This window comes from Mustelus asterias, chromosome 20, assembly GCF_964213995.1.
Source record: "Mustelus asterias chromosome 20, sMusAst1.hap1.1, whole genome shotgun sequence".
Lineage (NCBI taxonomy): Eukaryota > Metazoa > Chordata > Chondrichthyes > Carcharhiniformes > Triakidae > Mustelus > Mustelus asterias.
This window is the reverse complement of record NC_135820.1, coordinates 9,012,095-9,031,923: the sequence shown is the minus strand read 5'-3', so window position 1 is coordinate 9,031,923 and position 19,829 is coordinate 9,012,095. Positions and strand designations below refer to the sequence as shown.

Genomic DNA, 19,829 nt, shown 5'->3' with positions numbered 1-19,829 from the left:
GTGGAGAAAAAGTCCCAGTTACACGGAAGCAGGCCTGATTTGCAACATTGAATCAACCGTGATTTTTAAATCTCCAAAAGAATCAGCAATTTCTTTGTTTAACCATGCGATTTAGCACTTTCTGGGGACCGAAGACATAGTCCAGTCCCACAGTAAACATCGGAACTGGAGTTTGCTGCAGAAGAAAGAAATAGGTGCCAAATCTCATTTACGTACGATCAGGAACATACTATTCGCAATCCTTGCCTGCAGTGTATCCCACAATGTAACATTGGACACATTGTCGTAATTAAATGACTCTAAAACACTCGAGGAAGTTATTTTACTGTCGAGCTGAGGGAAAAATATCTTTACCTCTCATACTTTTCCCACTCTCGCCCCACCCTCTCTTCCAAAGTTCAACTGACATAAACTTCACCAGAAATAACATTATTGCAGAAGGAATGCTGCTGTGCTCAAATGACAAGTGAGAACACGCATGGCCTGCCCTTCGTCTCCTGGTACAGACAGCAGAAATCGGCACGTTTTAATAAGACGTGACAGCAAAGCAGAGGGACAGCGGAGAGACGCAGGTCATTTTCCAAAGCATGTCGTTACTCCACAGTTCAAAGCCTCCGGACGGAAACACTCAGTTACAGACCTGGGGGATAATTACAAACCCCACGGCCCTGATACTTGAAACTGGTAATTACTAAATCGCTTCTTCCGTGTTTAAAGAGTATAGCACTTTCTGTGCTTAAAGGTGATGTATTTGCTAGTGGCGTTTGCTACCAAATAAACCTGTTGGACTTTAACCTGGTGTTGTTAGACTCCTTAAAGGTGATGCATACAGACTGTGTGTGTCTATGTATGTGTGTGTGTGTATGCGAGAGAGAGAAAGAGAGAGGCGGAAATAAAACTGAGTATAGTTGAACTGAGTTTAGATAAATAAGCTGTTTATGTACTGATGTGATGACGCTATTGCTGTGTGCACGTTCCCTGTGGTTCTTACTGCATTCCAACAATAACCACACTGTAAAAACAAACGACCGCAAAATTCTGGATAGGGCGTGGTGCAAAATGCTTAGCCTTTGGTGATTCGTTTTAAAATTTAAACCTAGCAAATGTGTTTTCGGTACTCTCAGGAATTTGAGCTTTCAATGATTCCTCGGTCAGCTGCCTGAATACAGTGTACTCAGCAGGGCGGATATCTAGACGGTCTCAGTCTGTAGCTTGCCCGAAATGACTCACATACTGCGCCCCACAGATCTCTTTCGCTCTCTCTTTCTCTTCCTCTCGCGCTCTCTTCAGCATTCTTCGAAATTTGTATTGATACGATTGTTTAAATACAATGCTGGAATATTGTTTGTTGTTAACTTCAATGGATGAAAGTGCCGAACCCATTTCCCATTTGTTCCTTCCAACTCCGACTCTAAGCTTGGTATGAGCTGCGGAGGGAATTGATGAAATTGATTGGGGCGTTGTCTCACCACAAGGCCCCCTTTTGTACAACCAAGGAGTTGTGACACATTTTCATTCTTGAAGACTCTGATAGTGCATCAGGTGTCTTTGCCCCTCTGACATTTTGCAAACTTTATTTCCCCCAGAAACATCAATGAATAGGTTTTCGTCGACGATTTTTCTCATGGCTGTTTGTACGAACAAGTTGGGCAAAAATTATTGCAGCATTTCACACAAACAACTCAGACTGAGATTTAAAAATAAATCACAAGGAGTAAAGCTATTACCGGTCAGCGTGCAACATTGATGGTTCAAATGGGACACATATCTGCCATTTAAATACAGGTATCCTGGGATTCAGGATGTAATATTCTCTCTCTTTCTGTCTATCTCCAGCATCTTTCCACGTTATTCTACTTACAAACGTTTGTGTTTAAAAAATGTGGCAAACAGTCAAGCAGTTTGTTGTTATTTTGTACAGAGTAGGATGGCTAAAAAGGGAATCGCTTTTCCTACTTGCATGATCATTTTGATGTCAGCTGTTGTGAGGCGATGAATACCTGCGGCCTGTTTTGGGCTCGGAACACCTAAGCAGAGTTTGGTGAGGCTGGTCAGAGTTTCACACAGTTTATTATTCCTTACTTTGTGGCTGCTATTTTTGCCAGTGTATACAGCCTAGGCAGCATCATCTAACAAAATAATAGCAAGGTTTTTGGGGGAGTTTGCGTGAAAATTCCCGGCAACGTTCCATAAAAATCACAGAAGAACAGCTGCTGCTGTAACACATGGGAAGCAAATCTATTTCTGGGCAATGCAGTCGGTTAGATGATATATGGGACTGAAACTTGCTGTTTTATTTTAAGTATCTGAGATGTAAAGAACGAGGAACTTTTTTTCAAATTAGTTTGTATCCATCTCTCTCTCTTTCTCTCTTCTGCTGCCTCACTGTCTCTCCCTTTGTCTCCCTCCCCCCACCCCCTCTCACTGTCTTCCTCTGTCGCTCTCTCTCTCTCTTTCCTCTCTCTCTGACTCGTTTGTGCCTCTCCATCTACTCCTTTCCTTTACCCCCTCACACTGTCGCTTTGTCTCTACCTCTATCCACCCACGGCCACACCGCCCATCCCCAATCATTTATTATCTGTTTAAACGTTGCAATCACTTTATTAAAAAAACCTTAACATAGCTGACGATTAAGGCATAATTTCTTGAGGGGAAATTGATGTACTCAAATTGCAAGAGAGAACCGACACGGCTTGATATTCACAGGCAAAAAGCAGAGCCGACCGGGAACCAAGGCGAGATAAGACCTGATTGACCATTGTAAATGCTTTGAAGATGAGGTTTGAAATTAAAAGGGAACCAATGAAATGTGCAGCAGCCGTTTAAATTCAGCCCATTGTGGTACTGTTTAGGGAGGTCTCTCTGTTTCTTTGCGGATCCAGTAAGAAGTTTAACAACACCAGGTTAAAGTCCAATAGGTTTATTTGGTAGCAAAAGCCACACAAGCTACCAAATAAACCTGTTGGACTTTAACCTGATGTTTGTAAACTTCTTACTGTGTTTACCCCAGTCCAACGCCGGCATCTCCACATCTTTGCGGATCCCCATCAAATGAAAAGGGACCGACGATTTAAGACGAAATTAGACACTGAAAGAGGCCTTCCTGCTCCACGAGATGGTGCTGATACTTTATCAAAATTGCACTTGTCTTTTTCTTCCCACGCAAATATTCGATCTTAACCTCCTGTATCTTCCCTGGCACAAACCTTCCACTTGACTCGGCTCAAACATTTCCTGTGGTGGCGAGTTCTACATTCTTTATCTCAGTGTGCCGGCTTGAGTGTCCTGCCACTGTGTTCTACATTCCTGTTCTTACAGAAGGAATGTGAATTCGCTCCTGGATTTCTTGGTCATTGTCTTGCACATATGTCGTCTAGTTATTCTCTTTTCCAACAGCAGAAGGCGTCTCCCGATATCAAATCTGTTCAATCTTTCAGAATTTTAAATATCTTTATTTAGCCATTTATCTGGGGGTTTTTTGATGAACATTCGAATTAGGAGCAGGAGTAGCCCACTCGGCCCTGCTATATCATTGAATAATTCATGGTTGATCTGTTTTTAAGTTCTTCGTCTTCCTGCGTACCTCTGATAACCTTTGACCCTTGCTTATTGCTCGAAGATTTTCAAGGCAGAGGGAAACAGATATTGATAAGTAAGGTGTGAAAAAATCCTTATTTTTAACCAGTGACACTGGGTTCGAGATTATTCCACAAGCGGAAACATCCTTTTGGCGTCCATCCTATCAAGACCCAACAGGATACCACAAGTTTCAGTCAAATCACATCTTTCTGTCCTGAACCCCACTGGGTCCATGTCTAGCCCGTCCAAACCTTCGCCATAAGCAGTCTACCCATTTCAGGTATAGGTCTGGTAAATATTTTCTCAATTGTTTCGAATGTATTTATATATTTCCTAAAATAAAGAGACATGTTATATACAATACTCGAGATACACTCTCTCTCAACACTGTCACTCAACTGAAGCATAACCTGTGTTTGAATCCCCTTGTATTGAATGCTAAGCAGCTTTGCTACTTAATTGCTAAAACATTGAGATTCATGCACAAGACCCTCTCCATGCCACACTCTTGCCATGAAGATAATACGGTTCTCCTATTTATTTTAATTTCCCTGCCAAATTGAACAATCTCACATTTTTTCACATTAGTCTCCATGCCCATGCTTGAGCAATCCACATTTTGTGTTGCCTTCTTACGTTCTTTTCCCAATTTACTTCCCTATATTTCTTTGTCATCAGCAAATTTAGCAAGCATGCCATGGGCCAGGAATGAAATCATTGATATAAATGATCGAGATTTGAGTTTCAAGCACTAGTAACTGTGGGGAACCACACTTGTCTCTTCCAGAAAATGATCCATGTATGACTCTACTCGGTTTGCCATCAGATACTCAAACTTCTTTCCATAACAATATGTTACACCCACATCATGCATGTTTATTTTTCACAATGAACTTTGTTGAGGCATCTTATATAATGCCTGCTGAAAATCTAAGTACCGTGCGCCCACAATTCCACATCATCAACAGCAGCAGTTACTTCTTAAAAATCTCCAATAAATTTGTTAAAAATGTTTTCTCTCACAGCAAACCGTTTTGACTCGATCTGATTACCGTCACTTTATCTAATTACCCTGTTATAATATCATTAATTATTACTTGTAAAACATTCACTATATCAAGTGAACAGACCTTTAGTTTCATGTTTTCTGCCTCCTACCACTTTTTAATATGGCAGGGCATTAGCCATTTCCAAAATGAATGGAACCTTTCCTGAATCTAGTACGTTTTGAAAAATTAAAACCAATGCATTATCTATCTCTCTCGCCATTTATTTTGTTACCCTACAATCCAACCCATCAGACTCAGGGAATTATCAATGTTTTTCCTGAGTACCTCTCGTTGATTAAAATTTAAGTTAATTCCTCCATCCAGATTGCAATTTTGCAGCTGTTTCTGGGGTGTCAGTTGAATCTCCAGTATTCCCCGATGCAACATCCCTCTGTTAATTTCCTTGTTTTCCCAGATTACCTGACAGACTCAATTTCTATTGTTCCGAGGCTGACTTTGTTCATTTGTCCATCGTGGTGCAATCAAATGCTTCTCTTTTCTGTTTGATAGTATTTCAAAAGATTTTTAGATAACCACAGATGGGAGATCCTCTGGTTGGAATTTTTCTTTCTCATTCAAAAGCCTTTTTTCTGTATATTCTAAACATCCTCTTAATTCTCTACCACTGCATCTCTATTGATCTATCCCTTAATGTAAGTTGCCAGTTCAGTTTCGCTAACCAGGTTTGCTTTCATGCCATTGTGATTGTTCTTATTTAGGTTTAAAATGGTGGTCTGTGGCCCACTCTTCTTTCCCTCAGACTGAATTCAAAACTCAGTCATATGAAGACAACAGCAATTTAAGGGTGGTTTAACATTGGGAACTGTGATTAATTTTTGAACAAAATCAGGTCTAGTATAGCCTGCTCCCTGGTGAGATCCAGAACAAGCTGGAAAAAGAAATTTTCCCCAAAGCATTCTATTCATTTGTCATCAACGCTACCCTGGCCCATCTCATTGTTCCAGTCCATGTTTCGATTCATATCCCCCATTATAATCACTGTAACTTTCTCACCAGACCCCACTATATCTAATTTGCTTTCCCTTCCTAACATTTGACTGCATTTTAGTGGCTTGTATCAAACTCACAAAAGTTATGTGTGGCCTATATCATTTCTGATCTCAATACAAACCACTTCTATATCCCTGGATTCCTGATCCGGTCGACCCTGTCAATCGAGTTAAAATTGTCCTTACTTTAGATCGGCACCCACCCACCGTTTCCTTACTTCCTATCATTCCAAAATAAGAACATAAGAAATAGGAGCAGGAGTAGGCCATCTAACCCCTCAAGCCTGCTCCACCATTTAATAAGATCATGGCTGATCTGATAGTGGGTTCAGTTCCACTTACCTGCCCGTTCCCCATAACCCTTAATTCCCTTAATGGTTAAAAATCTACCTATCTGTGACTTAACCACATTTAACGAGGTAGCCTCTACTGCTTCATTGGGCACAGAATTCCAAAGATTCACTACCCTCTGGGAGAAGAAGTTCCTCCTCAACTCTGTTCTAAATTGACTCCCCCGTATTTTGAGGCTATGCCCCCTAGTTCTTGTTTCCATTGTAAATGGAAATAGCCTTGCTGCTTCTACCCTGTCTAGCCCCTTCATTATCTTATATGTCTATAAGATCTCCCCTCAACCTTCTAAACTCCAATGAGTACAGGCCCAGTCTACTCAATCTCTCCTCATAGGCTAACCCCCTCATCTCCGGAATCAACCTGGTGAACCTTCTCTGTACCCCCTCCAAAGCTAATATATCCTTTCTTAAATAAGGGGACCAAAATGACTCATGCCCTTCAATATTCAGGTCCCAAACTATCCCAATCATGTCCCGATTATTATTGTTAAATCATACTGCTATACTATATTTTCGCTAGCAGCTCATTTATGCTTTTTTTTTCTGTTCTATTATGTTTGCCACCTGCAGCCTTATCTCTCTCTCCAATCTTAGAAACCTGATCCCTGTCCATTCATGTCATGATCATTTTATAATTTCCCAAATGAACATGTTGCTCTAATATCTAGCTTCTGCTCTTTTAAATGCTATACCTTGCCATATTTGCTCCCCTTTCTCCCACTATTTAGTTTAAAAAATATACTTCCCTATTAACATCATTTGCAAAGCACTCATCCCAGCATCCCAATGGACAGCACCATAGTTCTCAGTACTGGTTCCAGTGCCCCACGAACCCGACCCCACTTCTCCCACACCATTCTTTGAACTAAGCATTCATATCTCCAAACTTATTTCAGCGGTGCCAATGTGCACTTGGCTGATGTTCTGCTTCCCAATTTGGTACCTAGTTCCTCGTATTCACCATGCAAAAACTCTTTCCTTATCCGGCCGAAGTTGCTGGTAACTACATGGGCAAGGAGAAATGGATCCCCCTACCTCTCCCTGAAGTTTCTTCTCCAGCCCTGAGCATACGGCATGAAGGTTGGCATTGGGCAGGCAACACAGCCTGGACAGCCAGTGCTTTCGTGAATAATATCAATCTGTTCTTCCTCAAACTTTTTGCAAGCCCCTATACCCCACCTCAATTATTTATTCTGAAAGTTGGTGTATCACTTCAATTTAAAAACCGGAAGTCCCAAGGCCCATACTCTCAATATATGGTTATTTTTTATCAAAGCCCTCCCCTTCCCCACCCCCTTTCCCCACCCCCAAACAGCCTGCTGCAACATGATGCCATGGCTACTCTGTGCATCAACCTTGGGGACTTCAATTTGGTACACACGGGTGCTCAGCAGCTCAAACCTGTTTGAAAATTCAAAAGCCTGAGTCCCCTCCCCTACTGTCTATTCAGTCCAGTTATCGGTCTCACTCAGGGTCACATCATCTGTTTTCTCTCACCGCTGACCAAAAGATGTGATCCTATTCTAAATGGGTAACCGTCTTAACCATAGAATCATAGAATCCCTATAGTGAAGAAGGAGGCAATTCAGCCCATTTAGACCGCACCGACTCTCCAACAGAACATCTTACCGAGGGCCATCCCCCTCCCCACGCAAAATTCCCTTAACTCCACACATTTACCCTGCTAATCCCCCTAACCTACACATCTTGGACACTAGTGGGCAACTTAGCATGGCCAATCCACTTAACCTGCACATCTTTGGACTGTGGAAGGAAACTGGAGCACCTGGAGGAAACCCATACAAACCCGGGGAGAATGTGCATACTCCAATCTGACAGACATCCAAGGCTGGAATCCAACTTGTGCTCCTGGCGGTGTGAGACAGCAGTGCTAACCATTATGCCACGTACTGCCCTTAATTCTGCACTGTCTGCAGTTCAGCATGCAGCTCAATAATCCTGATCCAGATTTTTTCTAGTTTTTGACACTTCCTGCAGACAGGATTGTCATGGAATGCTTTAGCATCCAAAATGTACCACATTCCCTCGCTGCAAACCACCATCAGTCCTGAGATTTTTCCTTAAGGTATTCAGTCAACATTACTAATTTACATTCATCATGAACTTAGAATGAATTATGTGTATGTCACACCTCTTCCCCCGATGTACTGAGTAGGCATTTGAACCTCATTCATTACTCACTCCGTTTCTGTCTCATTCCGGCACAGTTTCCTGTCTCCTCGAGCGCCCCTTTGTGATCCAGGCAGTGGACACACAACTTGCCAAACATTTCCTCATATTTTAAATATAACACATGTCGGGAACAGAGAAAATTTAAAGGTTGTAAGTACAGGAGGGGACAGCAAAACGGAGGTGCAAGGGAAAGAAATGCTGAATATCAATGTGAAGTTATCCATCGTAGTAGAAAATGTATGAAGACAGATTATTATTTGAATGCGTGTAAATTGAGAGAAGTGGATAGTCAGTGAGTCCTTGGTGTCCTCACGTATCAATTGCTGAAAGTAAAGGCGCAGTTACAGCAGGCAGTAAAGAAGTAAATAAATGGTATGTTGTCCTTCATAGCGAGATGATTTGAACATATGAATAGGGATGTTGTACTGCAATGGCACCAGACGTTGGTGAAGCCACACCTGAAGTATTGCATGCAGCTTTCGCGTCCTTATCTGAGGAAGGATTATCTTGCTATAGAGGGAGTGCAGTAAATCGGTTTGGATTATATTCATTGGAGTTTAGAACAGTGAGAGAGCACCTAATAGAAATTTATACAATTCTAAAAGCATTGGACATGGTAGGTTCAGAAAGAATATTCCTGATTGTGGGTGAGTCCAGAAGTGGGGGTTAATATTTGAGGATAAGAGGTAAACCAGTTAACAATGAGATGAGGACAACTGTTTTTACCCAAAGTGGTGAATCTGTGGTATTCGCTACCACAATGTGGTTGAGACCAAACCGCTATGTGAGTTCAAGGAGCAATTAGATATAGTGCTTGGGACTATATTGATCAAGGAACATGTGGGAAAGGCAGCATCAGGGTATTGAATTTGATAATCAACCATGATGTTAATCAGTGACCGAGGAGGATCGAAGGGCCGAATGGACTATTCCTGTTTCTATTTTCCAGATACATGTTTCTATGAATGCGAACGTCTCCAATGGGTAATCACTTCACAGTTCTAAGCCTTTGACAAATCTGTCCTGACGTAACCGTGCAGGACGATTGATATTTTTAAAAACATATTTTCAGACAGTAAATTTTCTGAATCTGAAGGAAACAACCCCTTACACCGTGTTTAAGGGGGTAGTTTACCAGTTTTTTGGAAGTAAAGAGACACCACAAGCCAAGGGATAGACATGGAGTTGAAATGAATTTGTGGAAAATGTTTTCAGCAGGTTGCAAGATAAAGAAGGAATCAGGTCCGTGCGCCATATGTAGGAACGCATGTCTGTCTGTCTGTCTGTCTGTCTGATCTCAAACATCGATTGTATTTACCTCTCTGACACACACTATTGCTCTCCCTCGAGCTGTCTACAACTTCATTCTTTTTTTTCCTACCGTTAAAACTTAAGCTCCTGGTTTGAGATTTCAGTACCACCCTCCATTTCTTTCCCCAGTGGGTACCATCAGGAATTACAACTGTAATAGTTTTAACTGAATGCTTTCTCATGACAGATATATATTTTTTGGAATCCTTCTGTGTCCTAATAATCTGCACCATTCCGTAAATAGAAACGGCAAGAATGTTTTAAAATAATATATGGATATTTCAGCTATTCCTGAGCAATGCAAACAATGTGTTTGAAAAAGTTTGCCAAATAACTCTGTGCTTTGAGGATCAGAGAAAATCTCCAATTTCAACTCGAACCGCATTTCTCTCGTTCTGTATTTAAGCTTCTAATAACGTTTTAAAAAGAGGTGAGCCACTTCTGGCTTGTAAACCACTGTTGAGTTTGGGATCTTACTGTGCTCATATGTTCTTCAGCGTTTTGAATTCATTTTGAATCGAGACCAATCGCAAATTCAATAATCCCTCGTGACTGCAGTACCAATTACTTTGTGTGAAAATGTTTAAACGTCTGTTATAATTGAAAAAGATAAACGCCAATGTGTTTTTTATGCATGTTATGTATTTTTCTTCACTGTGGATCTGTCGGGATCTGTCCAGCTTTCTCTCTCTCTCTCGCGCTATTCCGTTTCTTTTAGTTTTGATCTATAAAACTCACAGCATTGTAATCTGTCCATGTGAGTCTGAAACGAGGAAGTCCAATTTCGCAGTTTTACCGACGGCGTTTGGTTTGAGCTGTGGCGGGAATATTAGCACGTGACATCCTGGAGATCCTGAGGGGTGACTCAACAGGGTGGATGTCGAAAGAATGTGTCCATTTGTGAGAGAATCTCGAACTCGGTTGCACTGTTTAAAATTCAGGGGTCGCCCAGTTAAGATATTCATGAGAAGATCGTTTGATTCCTCTCAGAGGGTCTTTAGAACTGTCCAACAATGTAGCTGGAAGCAGAGTCTTTGCATTTAGAAAGGTTAGTTGGGGGCGGAGGGTGAATAGTTATCGGAGTTGGTGAGAATTTGTAGTCATTTTCCAATCAAAGCAGATCCTATTGACGGCGCATGAGACTCGAGGGGCCTAATCCTATTTCTAATCCGTATGTTCGTCCCTGTGATTTGGTCCTGTGGCCGGGCTCCTGCGTAGATCGTGCGAGTTGGTTTACAATTTGTCATTCTCTTTGAAAAAAAATGTTCCTCTCACTGATATTGTGCCTATTATTTAACACCGCTCAAGTAATTGTGTCTTCTGCTCAGTTCTCATGCTTCTCGGCTGCGTTCAGTCCCTCACGGCCACTCGCACTCTATCGGGAGTGTACGAAACTGACGCAAAATTTGACTGCACCCGGTCACATCGCCGGCTCCCAGGAAGCGGGGACATCCCTCTGTTTTATTTCGGAGAGCGGGGGAGGGAGCAGGTGTGTGCACCTCTGAAATTGGCGTAGGGTGAGGGCGGTGGAGAAGCACGATTTATTGCTGAAACCTTCAAATATCGCCGGTATGGTGATCGGCGCTTTCCTAAGTGACATGGGTGGCAGGAGACACCGTGTCATTTAAAACCGAACTCTCCGACAGGCCCGTCAAGGCTAAACAGGTAAGTGCGCGTGTGCAGACGTCCACGTTGGCTTCATTTCCAAACAAATAACAGTCGATGACCCAACTTCACATCCTCGGGGATGCATTAAAAGAAAAGTACTGCATGTGGAACCCCGTAAACATTTGCTTGTCATCATTGCTTCTGCTTTTGCGCAGTAAGATGAATTGCGTGAAATGTGCAAAACATACAGTTTCCATTTATTTCATTCAGGTGCTGATGTGGGGAAATTCTAACCAGTTAACAAGGTTTCTATATTATATTCTATATTAGATATTAAGGCACTGACGGGGCTACCAGCAAAGAGTTTAGTGATTCATACAGCAAGATTATAAGTCAACAAGAGAATAGTCTACACACATATGAAATGCAGTAAAGAGATTCAAACAAGTGCCTATGATTTAAAACATATATATTGATATTTTGAATGCAGTTTAAGTATATTATGTGAATTATAAACTAAGTTAGTCAAGGCAAGTTACCGCAAGGCATGATGGTTTAGGTGAAGGGTTTATCAGCACCTTTGAAAAACCTTACAGTAAGCAGGCTGATATCAGATAGTGTCTTATGCAAGGACAGAAAGAGAAGCATTTATGAATTGGCTTTTCATTATTCAGATCAGTTGGCAATGCGCCCAGATGTGGGAATGCATGACTATCTAATTTAACTGTGACCTAAAAACGATGTGGAGATGCCGGCGTTGGACTGGGGTAAACACAGTAAGAGGTAAAAACGAACCCACGAGAACATTCACTCTGACCTTTCCAAAAGGCATTTGAGGTAATGTAGCAACAGAAAATTGGTCTTAGTCAGAATAGGTGGTAGTGCCCAGATTTAATGGACAAATAGAACACAATAATGCTGTATTCTATATGTCAATTGAGTGAAGTACATGACAGTTATTATTATTGGTTTGTATGTAATGAAGATGGTTTGATTTATAGCTAATGAAGGGCGGGTACTTAGAAAATTAAATTGTATAATTGTGCTACTCTATACTGATAACCTCATAACTTGTCTGAGAGGTCCGTGTGTCTGGATGTTTAAAGATGGAGCATGAGAATGTAAAATCCAATACCAGTCCTGATGGAATGCATCCCAGGGTACTAAAAGAGATGGTGGGAGAAATAGCAAATGCACTAGTGGTAATTTACCAAAATTCGCTGGACTCTGGGGTGGTACCCGCAGATTGGAAAACAGCAAATGTGATGCCACTGTTTAAAAAAGGAGGTAGACAAAAGGCAGGTAACTATAGGCCGGTTAGCTTAACTTCTGTAGTAGGGAAAATGCTTGAATCTATCATCAAGGAAGAAATAGCGAGACATCTGGATATAAATTGTCCCACTGGTAAGACGCAACATGGGTTCATGAAGGGCAGGTCATGTTTGTCTAATTTGGTGGAATTCTTTGAGAACATTACATGCGCAGTCCACAATGTGGAACCTGTGGATGTGGTGTATTGGATTTTCAGAAGGCAAATGACAAGGTGCCGCACCAAAGACTGCTGCATAAGATAAAGATGCATGGTGTTATGGGTAATGTGGATAGAGGATTGGTTAACTAACAGGAAGCAAAGAATGGGGGTAAATGGGTATTTTTCTGATTGGCCATCAATGACTAGTGGTGTGCCTCAGGGATCAGTGTTGGGGCTGCAATTGTTTACGATTTACATCAATGATTTGGAGTTGGGGACCAAGTGTAGTGTGTCAAAATTCGCAGATGACACTAAGATGAGTGGCAGAACAAACTGTGCAGAGGATGCTGAAAGTCTGCAAAGGGAAATAGATAGTCTAAGTGAGTGGGCGAGGATCTGGCAGATGGAGTGCAATGTTGATAAATGTGAGTGCAGTAAGAGTTTTAACAACACCAGGTTAAAGTCCAACAGGTTTATTTGATAGCAAATAGCATTTGCTACCAAATAAACCTGTTGGACTTTAACCTGGTGTTGTTAAAACTCTTACTGTGTTTACCCCAGTCCAACGCCGGCATCGTCACATCATGATAAATGTGAGGTCATCCATTTTGGTAGGAATAACAGCAAAATGGTCTATTATTTAAATGGTAAAAAATTGCAGCATGCTGCTGTGCAGAGGGACCTGGTTGTCTTTGTGCAAGAATCACAAGGAGTTGGTTTGCAGGTGCAGCAGGTAATTAAGAAGGCAAATGGAATTTTGTCCTTCATTGCGAGAGGGATGGAGTTTAAAAACAGCAAGGTTATGTTGCAGCTGTTTAAGGTGCTGGTGAGGCCACACCTGGAGTACTGTGTACAGTTTTGGTCTCCTTACTTGAGGAAGGATATACTGGCACTGGAGAGGGTGCAGAGGAGATTAACTAGGTTGATTCTGGAGTTGAGAGGGTTGGCTTATGAGGAAAGACTGAGTAGACTGCGGCTATACACATTGGAATTCAGAAGAATGAGGGGAGATCTTATAGAAAAAACATATATAAGATTATGAAGGGAATGGATAAGATAGAAGCAGGGAAGTTGTTTCCACTGGCGGGTGAAATTAGAACTAGGGGGCATGGTCTCAAAATAAGGGGAAGCAGATTTAGGACTGAGTTGAGGAGGAACTTCTTCACACAAAGGGTTGTGAATCTGTGGAATTCCCTGCTCAGTGAAGCAGTTGAGGCTACCTCATTGAATGTTTTTAAGGCAAAGATAGATAAATTTTTGAACAGTAAAGGAATTAAGGGTTATGGTGAGCGGGCGGGTAAGTGGAGCTGAGTGCATGAAAAGATCAGCCATGATCTTTTTGAATGGTGGAGCAGGCTCGAGGGGCCAGGCGGCTTCCTCCTGCTCCGAGTTCTTATGTTTTTATGTTCTGCATCTGTGACCCTTGAGGTAACTTCTCCCATTGGCCTCTGGTCTCAACAATATTGTCTTTTGTAACAGTGACATTAGCTTCGTGAGTGAATCTTTGCTACCTCGTAAAAAAAAAACACTTATAGTGGAAATATTGGTTTTGTTTCATTTCCTAAGTTTCGCACACTCAGGCTCACAAATCCACGGTGAGAGAGAGAGAAAGAGAAAGTACAGAATGAAGGAAACAGATACAGAAAAAAAGAAAACGTAGAGGCAGTGGCTGGGGAAAAGTGACATTGATCTAGGATTTTCAGGTCAGTCGGCAACTCGCAGTACCATTCCTTTTGCGCATTGTACAGGGTATTGGTGAGAACACTTCTGGAATGTGGCGCACAGCTCCGGTTATGGAAAGAAGGATGCAAATATGTTGGAACAGTTCAGATGAAGCTTAACTAGACTAATACCTAGAATGGGTGGGTTTTCTAGGAAGATGGGTCGGACTGGAGTTCAGGAAAGTAAGAGGTGACTTGTTCAAAACCTTTAGCATCCTGAGTGACCTTGGCAGGCTGGATGTGGAGAGGATGCTTCTTGTTGGAGAATCTAATACAACGTGGTCACTGTTTAAAAGTTTAAAATGGTTCGCCCATTTAAAACTGTAATGAGAAACAAATGTTTCTGTCCATGAAGACATAAATCTCTGGAATCTCTTGCTGAAAAGGTGATGGAAGCAGATACTTTGAATATTTCTAATATGGAGGTGGGTAGCTTCTTGATAAGCAAGGCGATGATTGGCTATCTGAGTAGGCGGAAATTAGATTTGAGGTTGCTATCATATCAGCCATTAAAAACAAAATTTTGGAATGGAGTTCCATTCATTAGTTCTAATCAGGTTCTGGTCTGGATTTCTGTCTCTCTCTTTCTCTGAAACTCCTGTATTCTCTGTCTCTGCCTCTGCAAAAAACTTTAACAAATAAAACCAAGTGACTTAGTGATTGTCTGTGATCCCTCGGGAGCAAATCCTGGCCTCTTGCTCTGATAGTGTTTAATAATGTATTTTAAATTACTTTGATGAATAGCAGTAATTTGGAAAATGGTTAGAGGTGGGGGTGGAGGAAGGGAGAGAGTGTCCTGAAGGAATGGGTAACTTATCTCCCTTTCAGGGGCACTAGCCCTTCATGGAAAATCGGGGATATCTGATCAGTATTATATTGCTGATTGTGGGGGTCTCACTCTGAGTAACTTACTCTCCGCATTTCCGCAAAGAATAACCATGGCTGCCATTCAAAATAGAGGGAGTGGGGAGGACTCCATTCAGCAGAGCTGTTTCAAAGCATGTGCAATGATCAATTGCTATTGCCTTTTCCCAGGGTAATATATTTTTTGCCACTTGTACATTCCTGAACGATGGGGCAGAATGGTTTAGCATTCAGCAATTCAGAGACAAGATTGGCAGAGGTGAAATTATTAATCATGACATATGTTCGACTTCCTCACCCGTATTGTGGCTCAGTGGCACAGTGGTTAGCACTGCTGGCACACAGCAATCAGGGACACCTATGTCTTATGGTCTTATTGGGGAGAGAGCGGGTAAATGGAGTTGAAATCAACCATGATTGAATGGTGGAGTGGACTCGATGGGCCGAATGGCCTTACTTCCGCTCCTATGTCTTATGGTCTTATGGTCTTATGGACACGGATTCAATTTCAGCCTTGGGTGACTGTGTGGAGTTTGCATGTTTTCCCCGTGTCTGCATGGGTTTCCTACGGGTACTCCAGCTTCCCCTCACAATCCAAACAGTTAGTGGCCTTGGCCATGCTAAGTTGCCCTTTGGTGTCAGAAGGTATGCAGGTTAGATGGATTGACTATGATAAATTGCCCCTTAGTGTCCCAAAATCTTCATTTCAGTGGGATTAGCGGGGAAAGTACCTAGGGTCCCAGGAATAGATGCTCTGTCGGAGAGTTGGTGCGGACCAGATGAGTTAAATGACTTCCCTCTGCACTGTAGTGATTCTGAGGGATTTACAGACAGAGAAAATGGCTTCTACTTCAGCGGTTGGTGGGATTTTTTGCAACAGGGAGGGGGAAAAGTCACGGCACCAGAAACAGTTGGATCAACCAGCGCTATTCCAGATCAATGGATATCACACCATGTATTGTCACCTATCCACCTTTTCCACCACTTCATCACACCCCTTCCTCCAAGTTCATACATCTGCTTGCGCAAAATCTCATTTTCTCGATCTCTTGGTATGACTAGTCTGTCTCTATCTCTCTAAATGATTACGAGTTCATTTTTATCACCTTCAAGAACTCAGAATCTTTATTTCTGTGCCCCCCCCCCCCCCACCCAACCCACTCATGTGACCCCCTATTGCAGGCTATCATTCTCTCAATGTCCAGCTCACATTTTATCACTCCCCTTCTGTTCTCCTCTCACTTTCTGCATCTATTTATCTCAGTTTCTGCAGGATATATTTTCTTCACATATAGTTACACATCTCTCAAAATATTGATATCCCTACATATCTTTCTCTCTCTCTCTCATATTTCTATCTCTGCATCCCTGTCATTCACTTCCAGCAATATTGTGTCTGTACATTGTTTGTACCGCCACTCTCTTTTATCAGTGCATTCACATCACAGTTTGTGCCTCTGAACACTCAACATTTCCCCCTCTGCATCACTGCAGCGTTTTCCATTCCCCACTCTGCATGTTCAACACTCTATCCATGCATCTTTTTCTCTCCATCAGACACACTCCCCTACTATATTACTCTAAATTTCATCCCTTAGCTTTGCGTTCCCTGTACGCCTCTGTTATTCCTGCTCTCCTCTCTATGTCTTTATCCCTCGCTTAATTACCTGAGCTATCTCAAAATCCCTGCTTGCTATCTCTGGTTTTTATTTTTTCAGTGTTGGATATTTCAACACGGCGTTCTGCAGGTGATGAAGAACCGAAATCTTCTTGTCCATCAGCCCGTGAATTTTCATGTCCTCAGCACATAAACGGATGAGGGATGTGGAAGTCACAGTTGATTGACACACACACAGTTTGCATTATTTCATTAAACCAAATCCTTGCCCTGTGCTTTTTTCACACTCGATGCATCAGCTCCATCAATTTTTACTGTGTCCACCCTGTGAAGAGGGACATATTTAACAATGGGAACTAACTATTTAACAGCAGAGACATATTGACTAACTTTGTGGAACTGGTGTGTTTGGTATGTTGAAGAGACTACCAACACTGCAAACAAATGTATACATAACGGAAGTTGGCAACATGGGAAATAGAACATCAATGTTTTGAGTAAGATATCAGAGTTTGAAATCAGGAGACAAGGTATGAACTTTGCAATTTTTGAAAAAAAGGAACGATTCAATTAAGTGATTTAAGTTTCAATTCTGAAGAGGTTAGTTCAGATAAAGGATGATAAAAATGGGAAAACAGTATATCAGAAGCCATTCAACCAGTTCATGGAAAGTTCTTTAGAGACCATGGCCACAGAAAGGATAATTGTTTGAAATACTGGCAGCCGTGTATTTGAAGAAAGCATGCAAGAACAGTGATGTATTTTTTGTGCAACATCAGAAGCAACTGCAAACAATGTAATTATCTGATGTAGTAACAATTACTGGACTTTGCTTATAGTTTTAAAACACATGTAAGGTGTTATTTGGAGTGAATTGGCTCAGAGATTAGAGAAATAGTTGTGTTCGGAAAAGCCAGAGAAAACTCAGTATACTGTGGGACCGATTTTACCATTTTCATTCTAATCTGGGCGTAATGCAGATCCGACTTGGAAATCTGTTCCCAGGCACTCCCAAACGCACTCTCAGCCTGAAAAAAAATCGCAGCTCCCATTTACGCTGTGGGCGGGGCTTAGTGCGCCTGAAACGATCGGAGATCTGAACTGCGCATGCGCAGTTCGAAAAGATTTGAAAAAGCGTGCCTGTGTCAGATCGCTCGTGGGCCGCAGAAAGTGGAGAAAGTGGCCCGGGAGCAAAACGCGGGAGTGATGGACCCTCACAGACATCACTGTCCCCCTTATCCAGCCCCCCCACTACGCACACACATCACTGTCCCCCTTATCCACCCTCCCAATACCCACACACATCACTGTCCCCCTTATCCACCCTCCCACTACCCAGACCGATCGCCACCCCTGCCCCCCTTCCCCCCCCACCGATTGCCCTCAGAGTGGCAGTGGACCCCCCTGCCCCCCCGCACCCCCAACCAGAGATCCATCAGACACCCCCCACCAGTGAGCGATCGTGCCTCCCCACCCCCCCCCCCACCCCCACCAGAGATACATCTTACCTGCATCCCTCCTCCCCCCGACCCAGACAACGATCTGGCCTCACCCCCCCATCCCCCCCCACCCCACCTCCCCAGAGAATGGTCTGGTCACCCTCCTCCCCAGACAACGATCTGGCCTCACCCCCCCCCCCGCCAGAGAATGGTCTGGCCTCACTCACCCACCCACCACCCCCCCAGCCATCCCAGACAACAATCTGGCCTCACTCACACCCCCCCCCACCCCCCAGAGGGACATCTGACCCGCCTCCTCATCCTCCCCCCACCCAACCAGACAACCATCTGGCCTCACTCCCCTCACCCCCCAACCAGAGAATGATCTGACCCGCCTTCCTCGTCCGTCGTCTCTCCCCCCCCCCCCCCACCACTGATAGAACCATAGAAAATTACAGCTCAGAAACAGGCCTTTTGGCCCTTCTTGTCTGTGCCGAACCATTTTTTGCCTAGTCCCACTGACCTGCACTTGGACCATATCCCTCCACACCCCTCTCATCCATGAACCCGTCCAAGTTTTTCTTAAATGTTAAAAGTGACCCCGTATTTACCACTTTATCCGGCAGCTCATTCCACACTCCCACCACTCTCTGCGTGAAGAAGCCCCTCCTAATATTACCTTTAAACTTTTCTCCTTTCACCCTTAACCCATGCCCTCTGGTTTTTTTCTCCCCTAGCCTCAGCGGAAAAAGCCTGCTTGCATTCACTCTATCTATACCCATCAAAATCTTATACACCTCTATCAAATCTCCCCTCAATCTTCTACGCTCCAGGGAATAAAGTCCCAACCTATTCAATCTCTCTCTGTAACTCAGCTTCTCAAGTGCTGGCAACATCCTTGTGAACCTTCTCTGCACTCTTTCAACCTTATTTACATCCTTCCTGTAACTAGGTGACCAAAACTGTACACAATACTCCAAATTCGGCCTCACCAATGCCTTATATAACCTTACCATAACACTCCAACTTTTATACTCGATACTCCGATTTATAAAGGCCAAAGTACCAAAGGCACTCTTTACGACCCTATCCACCTGTGACGTCACTTTTAGGTAATTCTGTACCTGTATTCCCAGGTCCCTCTGTTCAACTGCACTCTTCAGAGTCCTACCATTTACCCTGTACGTTCTACTTTGGTTTGTCCTTCCAACGTGCAATATCTCACACTTGTCTGCGCTAAATTCCATTTGCCATTTTTCAGCCCATTTTTCTAGTTGGTCCAAATCCCTCTGCAAGCTTTGAAAACCTTCCTCACTGTCCACTACACCTCCAATCTTTGTATCATCAGCAAACTTGCTGATCCAATTTACCACATTATCATCCAGATCATTGATATAGATGACAAACAACAATGGACCCAACACCGATCCCTGCGGCACACCACTAGTCACAGGGCTCCACTCAGAGAAGCAATCCTCCACAACCACTCTCTGGCTTCTTCCATTGAGCCAGTGTCTAATCCAATTTACTACCTCCCCATGTATACCTAGCGACTGAACCTTCCTAACTAACCTCCCATGAGGGACCTTGTCAAAGGCCTTGCTGAAATCCAGGTC

At 42.9% G+C, this 19,829-nt stretch overlaps 1 protein-coding gene across 3 annotated transcripts in view; it reads left to right on the top strand.

Moving 5' to 3' along the window:
- The first annotated feature begins 431 nt into the window (after positions 1-431).
- The window catches only part of LOC144508404 (phospholipase A2 inhibitor NAI-like), a 71,714-nt gene continuing 52,316 nt past the window's right edge, over positions 432-19,829 (top strand). The window contains exon 1 of one of the 3 annotated variants that reach the window (XM_078236283.1): positions 432-684. In XM_078236283.1, coding sequence (XP_078092409.1) covers positions 588-684 — 97 coding nt within the window. In that variant the 5' untranslated portion in view covers positions 432-587. Of the gene's footprint in view, positions 685-14,137; positions 14,275-19,829 lie in introns of those variants that run through there. The other 2 variants (XM_078236285.1, XM_078236286.1) reach the window with 2 other exon arrangements.